Source organism: Rattus rattus, chromosome 5 (assembly GCF_011064425.1).
Source record: "Rattus rattus isolate New Zealand chromosome 5, Rrattus_CSIRO_v1, whole genome shotgun sequence".
NCBI lineage: Eukaryota > Metazoa > Chordata > Mammalia > Rodentia > Muridae > Rattus > Rattus rattus.
The window spans coordinates 43,548,854-43,569,081 of NC_046158.1; the positions used below are offsets into that span (position 1 = coordinate 43,548,854).

General features: G+C 44.0%; 1 protein-coding gene across 1 annotated transcript in view; it reads right to left on the reverse strand.

Moving 5' to 3' along the window:
- Window positions 1-19,346, reverse strand: part of Galnt3 (polypeptide N-acetylgalactosaminyltransferase 3) — a 37,526-nt gene extending 18,180 nt beyond the window's left edge. The window contains exons 1-3 of the mRNA XM_032903416.1: window positions 19,083-19,346; window positions 5,500-6,123; window positions 1,401-1,573 (exon numbers count right to left, since the gene is read on the reverse strand). Coding sequence (XP_032759307.1) covers window positions 1,401-1,573; window positions 5,500-6,014 — 688 coding nt within the window. The 5' untranslated portion in view covers window positions 6,015-6,123; window positions 19,083-19,346. The remainder of the gene's footprint in view (window positions 1-1,400; window positions 1,574-5,499; window positions 6,124-19,082) is intronic.
- Between the last annotated feature and the right edge of the window lie 882 nt (window positions 19,347-20,228).

Genomic DNA, 20,228 nt, shown 5'->3' on the forward strand with positions numbered 1-20,228 from the left:
ATCTGCTGGTGCTGCAGGCACTCAACAGCACATCTAAAGTGTGGAATCTAAGTTGAGTCCACAAGACATGAATTATAAAACTGCCTCATTTGGAGACTAGCTCTCATACCCATGTCAAAAATCTCTGGATTGGCAAATGCTTTCTTTCCCGCCCAAACACTTCTCTATGGAGACTACAGCCTGACTTTATTCTCAAGTGGAAGCCATGTTAACACTTAGAGCTGTATGCAGATTCGAGGAGGCTAACAGCTTCGTTGTATACCCACTCACTACCATGTCTGGAGTAGGCACACAAGTAATGGAACCTGATGGGTACATGTTTTTTTCTCCTCTTGCGCATGTAAGACGACGCACATAACCATGGTTTGGGTTTAATGAGGACACTTTGTACCCATTTTACAAAAATGAAGAAACAACCAAAAGCTGGGAGTAAGCCTCTGGGAACCCAACTGCAAACCTGCGTTTACTCAGGAGCAAAATTCTGTAACCGCTGAGATCAATTGTTTTGTACTTCACATAATTATACTTTTGAAACATTAGAGACCAGAATATTGGTTAGACTTTTGATTCTGATTCAAAAATATCTAATTCATATCTGACTTGTGACTTTAGGTAGAAACGGACATTTAAAGAGCATTGCTAATTTTTAAAAACAACACTGGCTGCTTGGTTTTTTAATAGCCCAGGTCTGAGGACACACCTCTGTGGGATAGCAGTTACCTGACATGCACGAGGTCTCGAGATCCTCAGCACTACCATGGGGGGAAAATGCCCAGATAAACCGGAATGGAGCGACACTGCACTGGAGCGACACCGCACTGTGGCGTCAGGCACTTACTAGTGTCGCCTACTGATTGTGGTACTTACGTGGATTCCTTCACATTAAAAAACCCAGCAATGCTCCAGTTCTGAATTTGTACGGTGGGATGTTTCACATGATCAGCAGCGTATTGATTAAACTCGCTGTAGCTTTCCTTTTTGATGGTTTTAGAAGGCAATGACATCCTTTAAATTTGAAACAGCATTGCGTTGTCTCCATTTTACCAATCAAGAGGCGGAGGCTGAAGAGGAGGTAACTTTACAAGTTCACACAGCTGGTTAGGACCAGAGCTGGGGTTCTAGCCCAAGCAGCTTTACCTCATGCTCACATCTGGTGGCTTAGCCGCTGTGCCCCGGAGTAACCACCAGGCACCCAGACCTACAAGTTATGGCCAATGGTGTTCTGAAAGGGTCACGACCTAAGACGTTCAACCATGGCATCCTGAAAGTCACACTCCACCATTCACCACATACCATCCGCCCCCGTCGGGTGCTGGGGCAGCACACGGGGCGTACGACACAAACCAGGCAGACGTTGGACAGGACCACAGGGAGTGAGTGATACGCATATGCTTTCTTACCATCTACACTAGCATCGTCCACCAAAATGATCTCCTTCAGCAGTATTGCAGGTGAAGAATAGAGCACACTGTGGACGGTCCTAAGCAGTGTGGACCACGCTTCATTATGAAAGACTATTATGACACTGGTGGTAGGCAGGGGTGGGCAGCGCTTAAATTTTTGTTCAATACATCTAGAAAAAGCCAAAGAAGTGGGAGAACAGTTATGACTCTTGATTTGACCTCACCACGGCCATACCTTTTCTACACCACTGCTAAAGCTATCACCGTTTAGTCACCGTCACCCCAAATGGCAGCCACTGGGCTTCGCCCTAGATGAAATTATCTTCGTGGTACATGAATATGTCTAGGTGAAAGCAAAACTCTACAGGCAGCTTACTCGCTCTAACCATGTCCAACGTATGACCGTTGAGTTCTCTACATGGTCCGAGTTTAGAAAGGAATACAGCCTCCAAGTGAAGCAACATGCAAAAATCAAACTTCCTAGCTGCTATTCAATAAGAACCAGAATATTTTGTTTCCTTGCCTAAGGTACCCATTTTCCTTATTTTTGATTTAAACTGTCTGACTTCATTAATCGAATACTCGGTTTTGTTGAAATTATTTGACGTTAGACATGTTTGTACGCACAGGATGTGTGTTTCCTAAGCATTTCCCAAGTTAATTTAATCAATTTACTTTGTATAATGACTCAAAAAAGGAAATAATCCTCACCATAAAACCTGGGTTCTTATGATTGTCAAATGCCTGGTGCTACTTACCCATCTGCACTGAGGAACTCCCTCTGATAACATGATCTGCTGTGTAATTAAGACTTATCGTTTTCAAACTGTCCTTTGACGGGATACATTTAGTATGTAAAGACCTACATGTTCATGTTAAAAAGTTCATACTGGACCAGTCATGATGGTGCATGACTCAGTAGCAGCAATTGGAAGGCAGAGGCAGGCGAATCTCTGGGAGCTTGAGCCAAAATGGTCTACATAGCAAATAAGAGGTCACTCAAGGCTACATACTGAGACCCTGTCTTTAAAAAAACAAACAAACAAAAAGCCTTGTGCATGTAACCATCCTTTAAGTTGATGTATACACAGAAAGAACTCCTAAGTGGTCTTGATGTGACTAATTAATGTTAGCGTCAATGACCTAAAAGCATTAGTTACATATCATTATAGAGTTCACAATGTAACATTGTCTTCCTCAAAGCAAACATTATTTATAAAACAATGAAGACAGGAGGGCGACTGTGGCTCAGTACAGCCTCCAGCCCTGGATGATAAGGCAACAGTGTCAATACGGTGTCATAAATGTAGCATGGATGTATCATTTTAGGCAGGAGACCATATCATTCTCCCTCCCTATAAAAACAGACGTGGGCGATCAACCCTTGCTGCTCAAACTCAAAGGCAAGGAAGTAAATCATTTATTTGTTGAGAGAAGACCCAACACATTGCAGCCATCTCCAGGGTGGCAGCTGGGCCTCCAGAGAATCAAGTTCTCTCACGAAAAGCTTTTATATCCATACCTTGGTAGCAATGTGTTTGGGACTCTTTACCAGAAGCAAGTCAGTAGAGTGGAATGGTGATGGAAGAGGAAAGGAATTAGGTCAGAGGCTAAGCTGAGGGGAAAGGAGAGGGCAATAAAAACGGACCATTGGAGATACAATGCTACACAATTACAGCAAGTAACCTTCTATAAACTGAAATCTGAATATAATACCAAGTAAGAATAAAACCCAAACACACACACACACACACACACATACAGGCACATGCACACGCACACAAATGAGTTACTAAATATAAGTTCTTATTTTAACACATAATAGTTTATAAACCAACATAAACACTAAATAAGATGTCTGGAAGAACTCTATGGCATGGTATTTTCTTGTGTTATAGGAAGGGAAGAGAATTTTGGGATTACGGATTTTCACGTATCTTTATTTGCTAGGTGGTCAATACAGTATCAATTAAGAGTTACATAATTTTAAAGATGCAACACACACACACACACACAGGCACACACACACACACACACACACACACACACACACGTACCACTAGTAAAATGCTACCAATTTAATCATGCAAGGCTTTTCCTCTGCTTAAGTATGCTAGGATTTATTTGCCTAACAGGTAACTCCTAATGTGAATTAGTAAAAATGACAACAGGAGGGTCACAGCAAAGTGTTAGCTATATCATTAATGAAAGCGATAACACTTCTCAGTATGATTTTATAAGGTGCAATAATTCTGAAAAAACGTGCATAGTAAATTTATGCTAAAGGTCAGCTCGTGTTTTTTAAAGTGGTGCAATCAAAGGAGCTGCCACAAAGACTATATTTACTGTAAGGAAATTTGTATATTTCAGCACTTAGAAGCCGCTTACATTATCAATCAGTTTATCACCTAGCTCTAAGAGAAACCAGGCCCAAGTGACTGATGAGTCTTGAAAAAAATGATAGTGAGTTTTTCCAAAGAAGGGGTTGTGCAGACACTGGTTACATTCAACGTGGGAAGTGACTGGAATTTAGCACCCCTGACAAAGTGCTATCCAGAAGGTACTAGAGGAGCAGATCCCCAACTCCTAAAACCTAACTGCTGTCAACATGCTCAGCTGATTGTCTTTCCCTCAGTAATTAAATCACTGAGCATTATTGAAGTCTGCTAATGTTAGAGTTAAAATGTTCATCTTCAGCTGACTGTAGTTGACATCTCAATGAATAAACATTATGCTTAATGAATTTTTATGTGCATTGCTTTTCAGTCGTGAATTCTCCCAGAATTGGTAAAACCTAATACTGCATCAGAATCTACTGATACCAGAGAGGAACTCTGGAACGCTAGGATTCATTAGAGAGTAACGTTTCTTCCCACATTTCCCTTGAAGTGATGGGCAACACATCCTTGAACCACACTGATTAGATTAGAACAGTTACATAAATCTACATCTGCAACTTCGACAGGCAGGGAGAGAGCAGGGGCTCACTATGACAAATCTAGCAAAATCAAACCCATCCTCAAACGTCTCAGTTTGTTCGTTTTGATTCGATGGTAAATGTAGTCTGTTAGTGAAGATGATTAGGTAACAAAATATACTGGTTGCCTACTGTGTACCCGTCTTGTGCTCTCAAAAAAAATCATGGATGGCTCAAGAGCGTTGGAATTCATCTCACCTCTTGTAATTCAAATACAACAACTGAATGTCACCTTACAGGTTGCAAAATAGTTTTGTTTTTAAGATTTATTTATTATGTGTACAATGTTCTACCTGCATGCCAGAAGAGGGCACCAGATCTCATTATAGATGGCTATGAGCTAGCTACCATGTGGTTTCTGGGAATTGAACTCAGGACTCTGAGAGAAGTTAGTGCTTTTAACCTGTGAACAGTCTCTCCAGTCCCAAAATAGCTACTTAGCAGAGAAAGAGTCTGTACAGCCGAGACAAGTGTATAAATGACGACAGTCAGTAACAAGGAACACTTGCCTCTCCGGGGAGCTAATTCTACAGATGCGAGAATACAGGAGCCGAGCTCCGAGCAAGCAGAGGTTAGCTGCAACAACATCCACCCTTAACACAAAGTGTACAAAACATAGGGCCTTCTGAGATGTAGTCATGTAGCGACAGTGCTCACTGAGTGTGTGACACACTTCACAAACCAGTAACCTACCTAAGACCTTCAAAATCCTGGCACATCTTAAAAAGCATCTCTATTCCACAGCAAATCAAGGGCATGGAAACAACCCCATTCACCTCCTACATTTCTAGAAAAACTGTCCAAATGTTCCTAAATAGACAAGGAAATTATGCCATTTGAGAGAAAAAATAAATAATAATTTCCCCAGTGCACAGTGGATCTGGAATTCAGTTTCCTAATTCAGAAGGTACATTTCACGTCTCCACGGCCATACCAGTAAGAGCTACAGATACTCCACACCTCAGTAATTATAAATGAGAACAAAGGCAACAACAACATCAAAGGAACAGCATTGACCCATATTCTGCTTCGGAGCGCCTAAGGAACCAGCCTGAGTTATCGGCGCCTCTTCCGGACAAACCCTGCTGACAAACGGTAAGTGAATATTCTCCAACATACTCGGGTGGTCGGGTGTCGGGTCCAAGATCTCGGTGTAAGGAAATTCTGTCACTCGCAAAGGCGTTGAAACAGTGCTTCGTCTCCCCACGCTCTTTCTCCTTCTGCTCCTCCGGGCTGAGGTGGGTGATCTTAAAGGGCTTGCCGGAAGCGCCGGGTGCGTTAGAATCCTGAGGTGGGCGGTCGAGGACAGGTTTCAACTCTGCTGCGGTGTAGTACCCTTGCAGACAGGGCCTCTCGGGGACGTCGACGTTCTGCTTGATAGGCGCCCCTATCTGCATCTTTGGCATTGCGTCTTTAATATTATTTACGGCTTCGAGCATAAAGTCAAACATTTTGTTTTTGTTTTTCAAGTTTCTCTCCATCTTTGATTCCTCCTTGGAATACTGAACACTTACTTCTCTTTGCATCAAAATCAAAACTACTAAAAAGAAGAAGATGACTGTGCCAAGCTTCCAGAACTTTCTATGGTAGTGTCTTTTAATGTGTAATTTTACTAGTCGCTTGAGGTGAGCCATTCTGGCGCTAAATGCTTGTGACTTGACAGATGACGGTTATGGTTTCCTTTGTTACTTATACTCTTTAGCATAGGTTTGCCGGGAAAAGGGTTTCTTTAAATGGTAAGACCTATAAACAGAGATGACAGATGGTATTAGTATTAGGAGCAATTCTTTCCCACAGTCAGGGCACAATCCATTATTTCAACCAACAACTGAACAGAAGCTGCAATGTACTCTTACAGCTTAAAGAATACACAGACAGTTAAACCTTAAGAAAATTATACCTCAAGAAGAAACCACTTGTGGTAATTGACTATGATCTACTGGGCCATTGAAAGAATAAAACTTTCTTGCCAGGAAACACACAAACACACACACACACGCACGCACACACACACACACACACACTTTATTAACTCTGTCAATAACTCCTGCATGACGTACACCAAATACTGTATTGCAGATATATTTTCAGATTTTAAAAAGGACTATCTTAACTTGGTAACCAATGAGTCCAAAGGACTTCATTAAGCAGACTATGAATAGGACAGAGTCACCAGGAAGTAAAGCTATGCTAGCATGCACTGCCAAACATCCTCAACGGTGACCTTTCCTTGTGCTGGGCATTAATCTGTGAAGTGTCACTCCAGCTAAGGGAGCAGACCAAGCAGCTCTACCAGCAAGTCAGCTGCCATTCTCGCCCAGCTGTGACAGTATTGTGGGCCATGGCGGATTCTCTACAAGGCCAGCAAAAGCATTGAAGTCATTTTTTGGGGGGGGCGGGAGGAGCTATGTCCCCAGTTCTCATAAAGGCAAAGCCTCACAGCACAGTGCGAAATGCCAAATGGGAAATGTGTTAGCTTTACTTGAGGTGTCTCTGGGCCTGCAGGGCTTAACAGACACAAGTTGGCTTGATGAAGGGCTGTTTGCAATTGAGCATGAGAAGAGAACACCATGTTCAATAGGTCCTGGGCCAACGTCGTGATTTTATGACGAGCCTGAATCAGGCTGGAGGTTGATTTTCTTCACGGTGCTTTAAAATATATTATGGAAAAGGGCTCGGTATATGACTCCATGCCATGCACCATTGTAGCCAACAAATTAGTAGGGGTGAGGAAAGGAAAACTGCCTGCTGGCCCCCCAGCCTTCAAAACATTTAAAGAAAATGTCATTTGTAACAGTGAAAACAAAGTTGGACACTTCATTCAACTTTGCTCCAAAGTTATTTAAAAAAAATTAAAATAAGAAAAACAAGTTAACCTTGGCACCAAAAGATGCCTCAATCATGATGTCTGTTGCCCATAAAAGTGAGATTCCGATAATTCTGGGCATTTCTAGCTTTAGGGGCCTCATGTTACAGTGAAGTGACCTGTTAGGTTTCCATGTTTCTTTCAAATCTTCACAGAGTTGTGGAATTTCCTATGTGTCAGATATTGATCTAGGAGGGCCACCACAATCCAGACGGCCTTTCCCCTCAGGAACCAGAGGCTGAGCCTCCTCCAGGTATACGAGGCAAGTCAACAGGCAAAACAGGCTCACGTATGCTATGGAGAGTCTGAAAAGGCAGGACGGCTTCTAGAAATCATAGGGGAGAGTGCCCACCAACGACCGACACGGCTGGGCAGAATCTTGAAAGATAATAAACTTTTAGGTAGATTGACAAGACCCAGATGAGAGATTGAATAGTGGGCATTTTTTTTTTTTTTTTTTGAAGGCTTGGAAGAAAGGCTGTGTCCCGACCCAAGTACGGTAGTGGAAGGGAAGCCCAGTGGGAAATGGAAGATGATGACACAGGGAGGTCAGGTAGAGTCCAGCTCACGGAACGCCTGAGCGTCTTCCGGGGAATCTGGAATTTACCCTTTTTTTCTTATTGTTTTAGGGCTGATGATTTTAAGGGAGGATCACGGTCAACTGTACGTACTAGAAAAGTCAGCCAGTAAAGGGGATCCTCACAGAGGCACTAGAAGGGTGGAGAGGACTATGAAGACTCCAGCAACAGATTCACTCAATCGCATTTGGTAGGAGAACAGGTGCCACATGCGCACAGTGACAGACTTAACACGGACAGTCAACAGTTCAGAGATGTGTCGGGAGCCTGCCTTTGGGAGTCCGGGAAGAGGCTATTCACACAAAGGAACAGGTACCTGGGGTGGGTTAGGTGCTGAGGAACAGGGCTGACTTTGAAAGTCATATACCCTTTCTTCATGTGTAGCAAAGGCCAAGATAGCTTTGGACTGGCTGGCTGCCTGGGGGTGGGAGGTAGATAGGTGCCTCCACAAACGACCAATTGTTTCAGACCTCTGTGTGAGTCTGGGAAGGAGTCCCGGAACAGTGATTTAGGCTGGGAGGATATAGTTCTACTGCCCAGGTCAAGCCCTGGAAAGAGGATGCAGTGGGAGGGTCCGGCTCTAGAAAAGCTGTTCCCTCCAGGGGCCTAGAACTGGAGAAAGCCAGGTGTGGAGTTCCACAGTGGCACAAGCAAGTTCATTAGGAACCCTCAAGCCGGGAAGGGAATCTCCTGCCATTCTCAGTGACTTTAAAGCACTTTCGGACAGAGCTGAGCACTGTTTCGGGTGGCACAGGACAAACACTCAGGAGGTTCTGCTCTGATATTGCAGGACAGGCGGATAACTAAAGCATACATACAGTAAATTGGTAAGGTGTAAGGGCTTTCCTTTGGACTACTCGGCCTTCCCCATCCACTACACGGCTCAAGGCTGGTCTCTGTAGACCGGGAACACAGCAGGAGGCTTGGCTACTTTAGAAAGGGAAGCCCACGGGCACACAGGCTGGCCATCCCTGTATGCTAGGCTCACTAATCACAGCTATGGAAACAGCATTCGGGGAGCTGATGGCTGGCATCCATGGGTGTGACATTTTCTCCACCTGATCACTCAGAGCTTTCTCTTGAAGTCAAAAAATCTTTTTGGTGAGAGTCTTCAGATGAGAGAAGCTTTTTCGGGGTCTGCTAAAGGATTTAAATATGTTAAATACATATCCTCAATATCCGCATCACTAGTCTTTAAAGCTCAAGTCTTTCAAGGCCCCAACCACCTAGACTGTTAGTGACTTCCAGGCAGTCAGTAAAGATCTACACCCTGGCCATCTCTCAAACGCGCTGGACAAGTACAATTTCTATCTTTAAGTGAAATTTCCTTTTTTTTTTTTTTTAATCTTTCACAACTAACAATGGGAAGGGTTAAAATTCCGCATCGGTTCATCCTCGGTCCAAGACCACAGCACAGCAGACTTTTCTGTTAATCAGGCTTGGGTTTTCTTTCTCTATCACCTAGACTAAGAAAATCCCCCCTAAGAAGTCATAAGGAGACAAAGTGCTATGGTCTGGAATGTGTCACCTGAGGGAGGAGCCGTGGGCTAAAGGCTTGCCTGCCCTCACCCCCACTAGAGGAGGGAGAGCCTTGAAGAAGTGAAGCTGAATGTGAGTGTCCCTCACATCTGTTTCTTGACCACGATACGTTGCTAATTTGGTTATTTTTGGTTTCTAGGAACTGGTGCAAAAATCTGAGTGCTTCCTTTTCTCTAAAGGATACTCTCTAGTAAATGGCTGGAGAAGAGTTCTGCGTCTGAGAACTGGCTTGGGGCTAGAAAATGGCTCAAACTGTAGCCCTCAGCTCTGACAAGTGAAAGATACCCATCTGTTTCGTTCATTCCTGACCAGTAAGGAATTTGCCAAAACCATCTCAGTTTCCAGAAATGACCTGGAGGACAATGCTCTCTGATGGCTCTCCACCCTCCCTGCTTTCTGCTTGACCTTTGCTGAGTAATGACTGTTGTCACCTCTCTGCTTCTACGCTTGCTGGATCCCATTAACGCCACCGAACTTAGGGAGCTGATCTGGGTGACCTAAAAAGAGCAACTGCAGCCTGCTTCCTCACAGGTGCGATGGCTCATGGGCGTGTTTCACAATGCCTGGGGAGGAATGTGGACTGACACTGTGAAATGTAGCGGCAGGGTGAGTGTCCCAGATGCACTTAGTAAGTGGAATCAGCCTTTCCACCTGTGGGGGGGAAGTTCCTAAGGAAAAGGTCGTTTCTGTCCATTCCTTCATCCTCTGAAGGCCAGAGAGTGTTAGAGGATGGGGATGTGGAGAGCATAATAGTAAGACATGTTGCTCAGCTACGTCCATCTTTCCATCCGCTTACCTTCCGCTCCTCCCTAGGTCTCATGTTGTGCTCTCAGTGCCCACCACCCCCGACCACCAGCATGGAGACCGTGACAGCAAACTCTCCATGAAGAGTCAGTCAGTCCCTTCCTTCCCACCTTCCTTTCTTTTGATCCGAAGACCCTATGGTCTCCATTTCAACTACTCAAGGCCAGAAAGAAATAATGAATAATCGTATCTATGTTCTTACTAAACTGTTTGGTTTGTTTGGGGCGGGGTGTGTTGATGTTTGGTTTTTGTTTTGTACAAAAACAGGCTGTGTACCAAATCTGGCCCCCGGGGCTGTACTTTGCCAACTCTTGCTCTAGAAATCCTGAAGGGTTTGAATTTCTACGTAGTAAGTTTCCCCATGACTCCTTCCCTAGTTAATCAACCTAGCTATAACATAATCAAATCTAATACTTCAAATCCTTTACAGCATTTTTGAAGGTCAGGTGGCAAGTGTGCCGAATATGAAATACAAAATAGCTGTGACTGATCCAGTCATCCTTGGTGTCCCTGTACTGTTCTCTCTGTGACTAGGCAACCAACAGCTTCCTTTGTTACAAGCTTATATTGGACATAAACCAGTGTCAGCCTAAAGCTTAACTGTTCCTTTAACAGCTGACCTCAGATAGGGTCATTTTCCTTAAGGCCAGGAGCAGTCAGTTGTCGCAGACTGAGGCGGAGTATCCCTGTGCTGAATGCCAAGTTCCAAAGAGGGTAGGGATGGGTCTGTGACCCTGTGGGATTTAACTCCATAAGCAATGAGTGAGGTCTTGGGGGATTTTAAGGCGTAGGGTAATGGTTACCCTTGAAAGTTGTACTGGATATAAATTATTTTCAGAGAAAGGGGACGTCAGATAGGAGGGTAGAGGCTATAGTGGGATTATTTAAAGATAATCTGATCAAGAGGTGAATAAAAGAGATGTGCAGATTTGGAAAAAGAGACTTGGAGTCAGCTGAACTCGGCAAATCAGTTGTTAGGAAGGCTGTGAGATTCAGTCTGAGTTGAGTCTGAGTTGAGGGTGACTGCTTGGCGAGAGGAACTTGTTAGTGAACTCTCTGCTCTAGAAGGAAAATTCTGTCAGACAGCAACAATGAAAAAAGACTCATTGTGTGCTATTTTTGAAAATGATAACAATCATGAAATGAGTAACATGAGGGATCGACCATGAGGATAAAATCAGGATCTAGAGTTTCTTAACCCCATAGACCATTGCTCATGAAGACATAGTACACAAAACATAGAGGGAATAAGTAAGAAGGATCATAGCATCTCAAAGGCAGCAACTCAGAGATGTCGTCAAAGGGAAAAAGCAAACAGAAGACCCAGAAGAGGCCCGCACCGTTATGGTTCAAAGCAGAACAAGAGAACAGTTAGAAGGGACCAGAAATCTGATGGCTAGGATATGTAAAACTGAGGAGATCTTGGAATACAAAGTTGTACCCCAACTAATATACGGAAAAGTTGGGCAAGCCATGCTTCTTAAATTGTTTAACTACTAACTTTATAGTTTAAAGCAATCTCTAAGCTAGCCACAGGACATATGCTGGTAGTCTCAACTACTTGGAGGATGAAGGATAAAGATGAGTTATGTAGAAGCATTTGAGACCAACCTGGTCAATGTAAGCAAGAAGACTCTGTATCAAAGAAAAGAAAAACGACATTGAAGACCAATCCATGGCTGAGTGTGGAGGCATACAATTGCAACCAGAACACCCAGAAGCCTGAGGAAAGAGGATATGGAAAACTTCCTGGACTACACAGTGAGTGCCAGGCCACCCTTGTATAGGAGAATGTGTCTCAGACACCAAAGGAAACATCAACGGGCTTGTTTTGATGTGTAGTGAACAATATCCACATAATCACAACAAATAAATATTAAAATGCAAACAAAGAATGAAACTTCTGTGCCGAGGAAGGAATAGCAGGGATATGTGTAACTGAAGGAGATAAATATTTATCTGACATAATGAGCAGTCAGCAAGAAGTGATAAATCTCGACATGAGAAAGCACTCTAAGCATATTATTCCAAAGGTAAATACTGTTGTTGGAGGCATCTAAGGAAAGGGTGGACAAGTGACTGGAGACTTGTTACAGTTTCTACTCATTGAGTAGCACACTTATACATAGGTGTATGTATACAGACTTCCATAGCTCTGCGTCTTCTGAGACAAGAACCTTCTAGATGGAAGTAAAAGAACGAACTGCTTTTTTTTTTTCCTCTAAAAAAGGGAGAAAAACAGTACACATGTCACAGGTTGCTGTGAAAATTTAAGGTTACATGCAAATTGGTAAATGTGGTTTAACATGTGGGGTTAATATTAAAGTTGGCTACCCTCTTCTGGGAGGAAATTCATGGCAAAGGTTGATATACACCTGAATACCAAGTAGGTCGTTGTTTCTTTAGGCTAAAGTTGCATTAGCAAGGTCGGGAGTTGGAGGAGTGGAGGAAGTGCTTACGGATTCCAGCTATGGTTAGAGGTAAAACAAAGGAGTTCAGATTGGAACTTGAAGGCTGAGTATTAGCTGACAGGCCCAACGACAGGGAGGTGCTTATTACAGGCGGAGAGAATGACACTTGGCAATGACCTAGAGGCAAGAAGAAGCTGGCAGTAAAAGTGCTTGCCAGAACTCAGGCAGGAGGAGGTGGGGTGGCAGGAGCTGAGTCAGGCCCAGACTTTAGGCCACATTAAAGAGTTGGTCTTACCCTAAGGGCGTGGAAGGGTTTTGGGAAAGGGGTCACTGTGGCCAAGTATTTTGAAAAGTCTCATACTGGATGCAGTGTGAAGAACAAACAAGGAAGGAATCAAAAGCAGTTCAGAAAGACTGGCCATCACAAAAGCCCAGGGGAGAGATGATGGGCTTAATGGACATTTGGGAGACATCTATTGAAGAGATAAAATACAGAGGGTTTGGGCATGAGCTAGTAAAGAATTTTAAAGGAGAATAGCTAATATCAAGGATACTTTGTCCCCGCTTTCCACTTTTGGTTTAGTCTAGCTACATTATGCTTGAGTAAAACCTGCCCTCTCAGTAGTCCTCACCAGGAACGCGTTCTCCACTGAGCAGTATTTACAAACAAAAGCTGCACAAAGTTAACGTTTCACTTCTGAAAACTGAATCTTATGGGAACACGAAAGTCCCAAAATCACAGAACCCAAAGGGATGGGATGGGCATACTAGCCGTCTAAGTTGAACAGGCAAGTTCGGTCAAATGCTCCCCCTATAACACGGCCACTTCCTAATGCTTTCCCTTCCCAGTGACTTTCTTTTTCAACTGTTGCTGGGGATCATACCTACGGCCCCCACCGTGAGTGACAAGTGGCCCAGTCACTAAGACACCCTCCCAGCTGCATCTCGCATGCCAAACTCTGGCTTGCAGCTGCTGTTTATGGATTTTGTTTGTCTGGAATCAGTGCCTCTGGGATTCAGCTGAGAATGGACTGGGGGATGACAAGAGGGCACACGAAGGAATCAGACAGGAAGTGAGGATGGGACCCTAGATAATTCTTGTTAACATTCTGATGAAGCAGACATGGGGAGAGGATTCTGTAGTGACGGGGACATGGTAAAACGTTAAGCACACCGAGTGGACAAGTGAGCTGATGATTGCTGTCTTGGTCTGTCTGGCATGGCCATAACAGAGTACTCTGTTCTGACTGATTTGTAGAGAAAAATGAAGTGTCCACACTCTGGAGACTGGGAAGATTAAGGCTGAGGTGCTGACAGGTCCAATGCACAGAGAGGGCCCATTCCCATAACAAACGCACTGGTATGTGCACCCCACATTGCTGAATTACAAAAAGCTACCCTCTCTCCAACTGTCCTATCCCCAATGAAGGCAGAGCCCTCATGACCCAATCACCTTCCAAAGCTGGCTATCTATCTATCTATCTATCTATCTATCTATCTATCTATCCATCCATCATCTATCTATCTGAGATACTTTAAACTATACAGCCTTGGCTAGTCGCCTGTAATTTGCTATGCAAGACAGCCTAGCCCCTAGACTCAAGAGTTCAGCCTGTCTCTGCTTCCAGGATGCTAGGATTACACTTGTTTGTCTCCAGTTCTCATTCCTTGACACTAACACACATGGAATTAGATTTCTATATATGTATTTTGGAGGGACAGAAATACTCAGATGGTAACTATTGTAGAAGCTGATGAATCAAGGTTAAAAATAACCTCTGCATTTGTGACCACCATTCTTCCATAGTCTATTCTTCCATAGTCTATTCCTCCCAACTCTCCTGAGCCAGATATGTTTCATTCAATATTCAAAGGGTCTTTTGGACATTGGGACAGTGGCATGGTTGATGTACCTAATGCACTGGGGCCTACAGCAGTGCTATATAATAAAAATCAATACCATTTCTGAATTAAGATACGTTTTTTTTTTTGTTTTTATCCAGTGGTACATAGATGGCAGTTTCCTGACAGTTCAGGTTGACTCCAAATAAACTCGAGTTCCGCTAACAAATGAGTCACACACAATTTTTGTGGGTAAGACATGGTAAAATTTCTAACACCTATAAACAGACTACAGGAAGTGAAACTTCTCCGTTTCTGACTATGGTATGACGAAGGTCCTGGTTTGTACAAGTGTAGTCTCCAGTTATTATGAAAAGTTACCATAACCCAGCAGGCAATCAGATAGATAAGCAAATGAGTTTTCATAGTTTGAAATCCCAGCAAGAATTTCAAGAGCGAAAAGGTTAAAGAATTACGATCTCAATTCAGAGAGTGGTGAGGAAGGGTTTGCTGAGTTGTCAGTAGCCACTGGTGACCCAGAATTCTGTCTCACTTGCCTCTGTTTTACCATCAGTTAATGTACTCTGGTCTCCTGCCATTGTTGGAACGGATTTAACCCCAATGTGGTCACTGACACTACATTAAACATGTTTAAATTGCTCAGATAATATAATACTGGTTATCCTGTATTAACCAGATGCACAACTGGGGAGGTAACAGAAAATTCTCCTTTCTTCTTCATCAGGCTTTACCTAATAATACATGATCTGTTTATTCCTGATGTATTACTATACTTTATGGACCAGAGAACTGAATGTATCTAGATGACTTTTGTATTATCCATTTCCGAATTATAAAGTACAGTAATATTTTCTGAAGGAGAAAAGTTCCTTCTGCCAGGAATGTAAAAGTGGGTTAGAGTTAAAAGTGTCTTTGAAAGTGTTAATTATCCCCAATCAGACTGTCCAAGACTATATCCCTATAAATCACATAGGGATCCAATTTGGGTGGTGGGGGAGGGCATTAAATATGAGATCTCAGCTATGTAGCTTAGGCCAGCCAGGAACTCACTATGTAGACTAGATTAACCTCAAACATCATTATCTGGCTCTGCCTCACATGTTCTTGGGATAAAGGTGTATACCAATTCCCTTGGTCTTGATCTAATTTATTAACTTATTTCAATATATTTGTATATATTTAGTACAGAGATGTTTTGCCTGCATGTATGTGTGCACCCATTTATGCAGGCACCAAGAGGCCAGAAGAGAACGCCAGATCCCCTGGGATTGCTGCTAAGTTTGTTGTGAGCAACCATGTGGGCGCTAGGACCCGCAGGTTTTCTGCAAGAGCAGCCTATGCTCTTTATCTGTCAATCCATAAATCAGCACTTTATAATCTAAATTCTGAATCTAGTATTTTATGGAAAAGAGGAAATGATTCCTGTAATTTGTCTCTTATACCTGTTTTATAATAAAAGTTAAAATAGTAACAGAATATATTTACAGATTGTATCTATATAAGTATAGATCAGGACATATATAAACATATACACACACATGCATACACACATACATATAAAATTAAAGTATGCATTTCCTAGTTTTTTTTCATAATTTCTAACATAACTGTAACTCGGCCATAAACTAAATATAAATAAAATTAGCACTGGTGTGCGTGTGTGTGTGTGTGTGTGTGTGTGTGTGTGTGTGTTATTTTTCTCTCTCCAACTTTGACTTGATAACTGTTACCATCAAAATGCCCTCACAAAGACATTTCTCATTTTTTGTCTGTCCCTAAGTATACTACAGCACAAGGACCCACTTAAAGTCCAATAATACAGAAGGAGATTTTGTATAGCCCTGATGGAGTAATCTGGTGTTGCTATCCCAGAGCCTCCATCAAATGCTTAAGTAGTAGTCATATATGATTTTATAGAATTTTTGTTTGTGTGTATGACAGCAAGCTTTTAGAACAATGAACCATAACACTGTGTATATTCACAAGGAAGTACCCTTTAGCATTACAGCTACTAGTCATTAGCAGACATGAAATCAATCTAGTATATGAAGGCAAATTTAAGAAAAAAAAGGGTATCCATACTCTAAGGTGAGATACTGTTTTCTGAAAATCATATATATAATTTATACACACCCTAACCAACAATATTATTTTGTGAGACTCATTTCATTTATGTACATGCATGCTTCCTAGTATGTACTGGGTTGAAACAGAATATTTCAAAGTAGAAGATTGTGGTTTTTTTTTTTTTAATGTTTTTACAGCACTGGTATTAAGGAAGTGTGCTTGAAACCAAATGTCTAGATTATTTCAAGTGGATGGAAGACATTGGGTCTATGCCTTATAAAATATGGCTTAAGCCAATATAATAAAAGATCAGAACTGACTCATGTCATCCAAACTGGTTCGAAAAAATAACTGGGTCTCTGAAATACCAAAAAGAGATTAAAAAAAAATCTCAGTCCACGTGGCACCGTCGATATACACGGGAAGCATGACGGCCCCCAGTCTCCGCAGAGCAAGGTGGAAATCGGAGAAAAGTAGAGCTGGGCAGAGAACAATTGACTGTCCTATAATTACAAAGCCCTTACAAACTACAGGAGAGAAGATAAGCATCTCGTGCTAAGTGGGAATGAGAGTGGGAGATACAACGATCTGAGCGCCCTCAGTCCGGCCACCAGAATAATGCTATCTCTAACAGCTGCACGGTACACTATAGTTAGAACACCCTTCGGGGCTTCAGCTATTCAATGGGGATGGATTGACTGGATGGCCAGGGCAGGAAGGGGAGTCCAGGAACGTTAGCACTAGAAGGTACTCTAATGTTCTTAAGGCTTCACTATCTTAATGTAGCCATGAAATAAATAAATTAATAGATAGATAAATAGATAAATAAATAAATAAATCTTTAAGAAAAGATGTCTTTTGAAAAACCTTTTCTCCCAATCCTTTACAGATAGAAACCAATGTCCCTTCGTTATTACAATAGGAACATGTTACTTTTTCTCCCTTAATGGTTAGAGCCAGGATGGGCTGATAACACCTGCCCAGTAGTAGTGAAAACAAATATTCAAAATTTAGGGGGTAATACCTGCTTGGTGTTCAAATAGCACTTAGTACATCAGCGTCTTACCATGGAGACATGACTAAGAAGGTAGGTAAGGCTCTGGAAAACCCTTATGTTATAACATAACCCAATTATGTTATGGTATGTGTGGGGGGAGGGGTTCTTTTAAAAATTTTAATTATACCTCATTAAAAAACATGTACCGGTTAGAGCATTTTATAATCTAAATATATATTTAAAAATATATTTTAAAAATAAATATACATAAAGATAAAGCATGTGCAATCTAAATATATATTTTAAAACCTTAAAAAAAAACCTTAGTAAAGGCAGAACTAAACACACCTAGGGAGTGTAATTTATTATTAAAATTTTCTATGAAAAATGTCGGTTAAAACTGTATAAAAAATGTTTAGTATGAATACGCTGCCCAGAATGTTTCAACTAGCATGTATGTTAGGCTTCAGTTAATGTTAAAGGTTAAAAAGAATAATTATAGGGTGTGGTTTTGAACTCATATGTCTAAGCATATTGAGTTTGTACTCAAAGTTAGACGATAAAAGTAAAAATTTCTCACAACCAGAAAATCTCAAATTCAAACATAACTTTCTGACTTTTTACAAAAGTATTTGAGTTCAGATGTTCCTTATGCAGTGTAACTTCAATAGCAAGTCATAACTTAGTAACATTTTCTTTATAAAAAAAAAAAAAAAGTCAGAAAGGGGAGAAGTAACTTGATGGGGTTCCCAAAACAGAAGGAAGGAATTAAGTCTATGGTAAGAGTAGTTTCAACCTTAATTCTTAGGCTTTCGGAAATCCTAATTAGGTAGACAGGAATTTGGGCTTGGCACTCCCAGGTTCAGACGTGGCAGGATGCTGAAACAAAGTTGTTTTTTTTTTTAACCTTTGAGTCATATGCCACAGGCACACCAGATCCGAGATACACTGGTCCTTAAGTCAACAGGTCCTCTAAGAGGAGGGTGTGCAGCTGGTGAACCACGGTTCCATTTCCTCCTGCCACAAAGACCTGGGCTCTGCCACCCTCAACCGGAAAGTGGGCGCAGCTCTGGCTCCGGGAGTGCACCCGGAAAAGTGCAGTGCGCGGGATGCCCATGTCCCGACCACCGAGCGCCTTCCAAACCAGTGGGAAAGCTTCGAGATGGCTCTGGCTGCCGCCGTTTTCCAATCTAGGACTGTCTGGGCTTGGCGGGGAAAGTTGCCCAGCACAGCCACAGCCCTCCCCGTCGCGGGTTTGGCCCACTCGGTACCCGGGAGTGGGCAGGCAACCTGCTAGCTCAAGTTGGCAAGCCTTGAGCAGCGCCTCCGCGGGAGACCCGCCCTCCCGAGGGCTACCAGGGAGACCAGGAGGACTTTCTGCCCCGGTGTGGCTCTGGGGCTGCCGAGGGGCACCGGCGACAGGAGTGATCGGTATCCCCGCCGGTCTCTCCCGAGGGGGAGCAACTGAAACCCGCTCTCGAGACCGCGTCCAACCGGCCGCGGGCAGCTCCGGGGCTGTCCCGCACCGTGTCCCTCGCTGGGACCGCGGGAGCCGGGTAGGCTGGACGGCGGCTTACCTGGCAGGTGGGCAGGGCAGGCGGCGGGAAGCGACGGCCGGCCGGGGCTCTGCCCGCGGGGGCCCAGAGCCAAGTGCAGGTGGCGGCGCCGGCGACTCGGGTGGCTGTGGCTCCCGCGGCCGCTCGGCTCAACTCCTCCTCCGCCGCCGCTTCCTGCCTTCCTGCCGGGCCTCCCGCGTTGCCAAGCGAGGCCGCGCCGAGGCTCCTCTTCCTCTGCGAGTCTCCCAGGTGAGCTCCCGCCGGCGACGTCGGCAGGGGCGAGGCCGGATCCCGCGCCTGCGCGCCAGCCCCGCGCCCCGCCCCGGTCCTACCTGAGCGCTCCAGGTGAGCCGCGGGCCGGCCGGGCGCGCGCCGAGCAAACTCCTCCGCAGCCCGCGCGCCGCCCGCCAACCCCGCAGAGCCGAGCCTGCGCTGCCCCGCGCCGCGGCCACCTGGTACCCAGAGCCCGCAGGCGGGGACCCTGCGAAATCTGAGCCGTACTTCCCCCTACCCCCAACCCCACGCGGCTCCCCTTCCTCTCCGAGGGGTCCAAACCCGGGGATGCGGCGCCCCGCGGGACCACGGTGAGACCGTGTTGCTTTGCTCCCGGGGCTCAGCAGCTTTGTCGCCAGTTAGGTCGGTGAGCTTCCTTCCCCTGTAGCCTTGATTTCATCACTCCTCTCACTTGAGCGCAGCTAGTGGTTTCCGTTTCTGGCCGCGGGCGCTAGGGTAGGGAAGCCTCACGTCCCAAGGAGGCGCCTCCCTTTTTCAAAGTAGAGCTTCTGGTATTTGGTCAAGCTTCATTGATTTGAGGTCCTCGGCCACCCCTTTCTACGTTGCTATCTATTGCAAGGCCAACCGATATCCACAGGAAAGGGATAGCAGAGCCCTCGGGAGAACCCCTCTGCCAGGGTTTGGAAAGAGTTTGTGGTTTCCTGGAAAGGAATTGTTTTGACTGAAGAGTAGATTAAAAGCCAACATCTGTTCTGCAAGGTGAGAACCTACACTCTTAAATATGTTAGGTTTTGACAGTTTGTTTAAGACACTTACAGCATGCCCCCGTTTCTTTTTCACCATGCCTTCTGTTCTCGAGACATTGACACCCAAAACCATGACGCTGACACCCAAAACCAGAACTTCAAATTGCTTTTCCACATTTCTATGAAC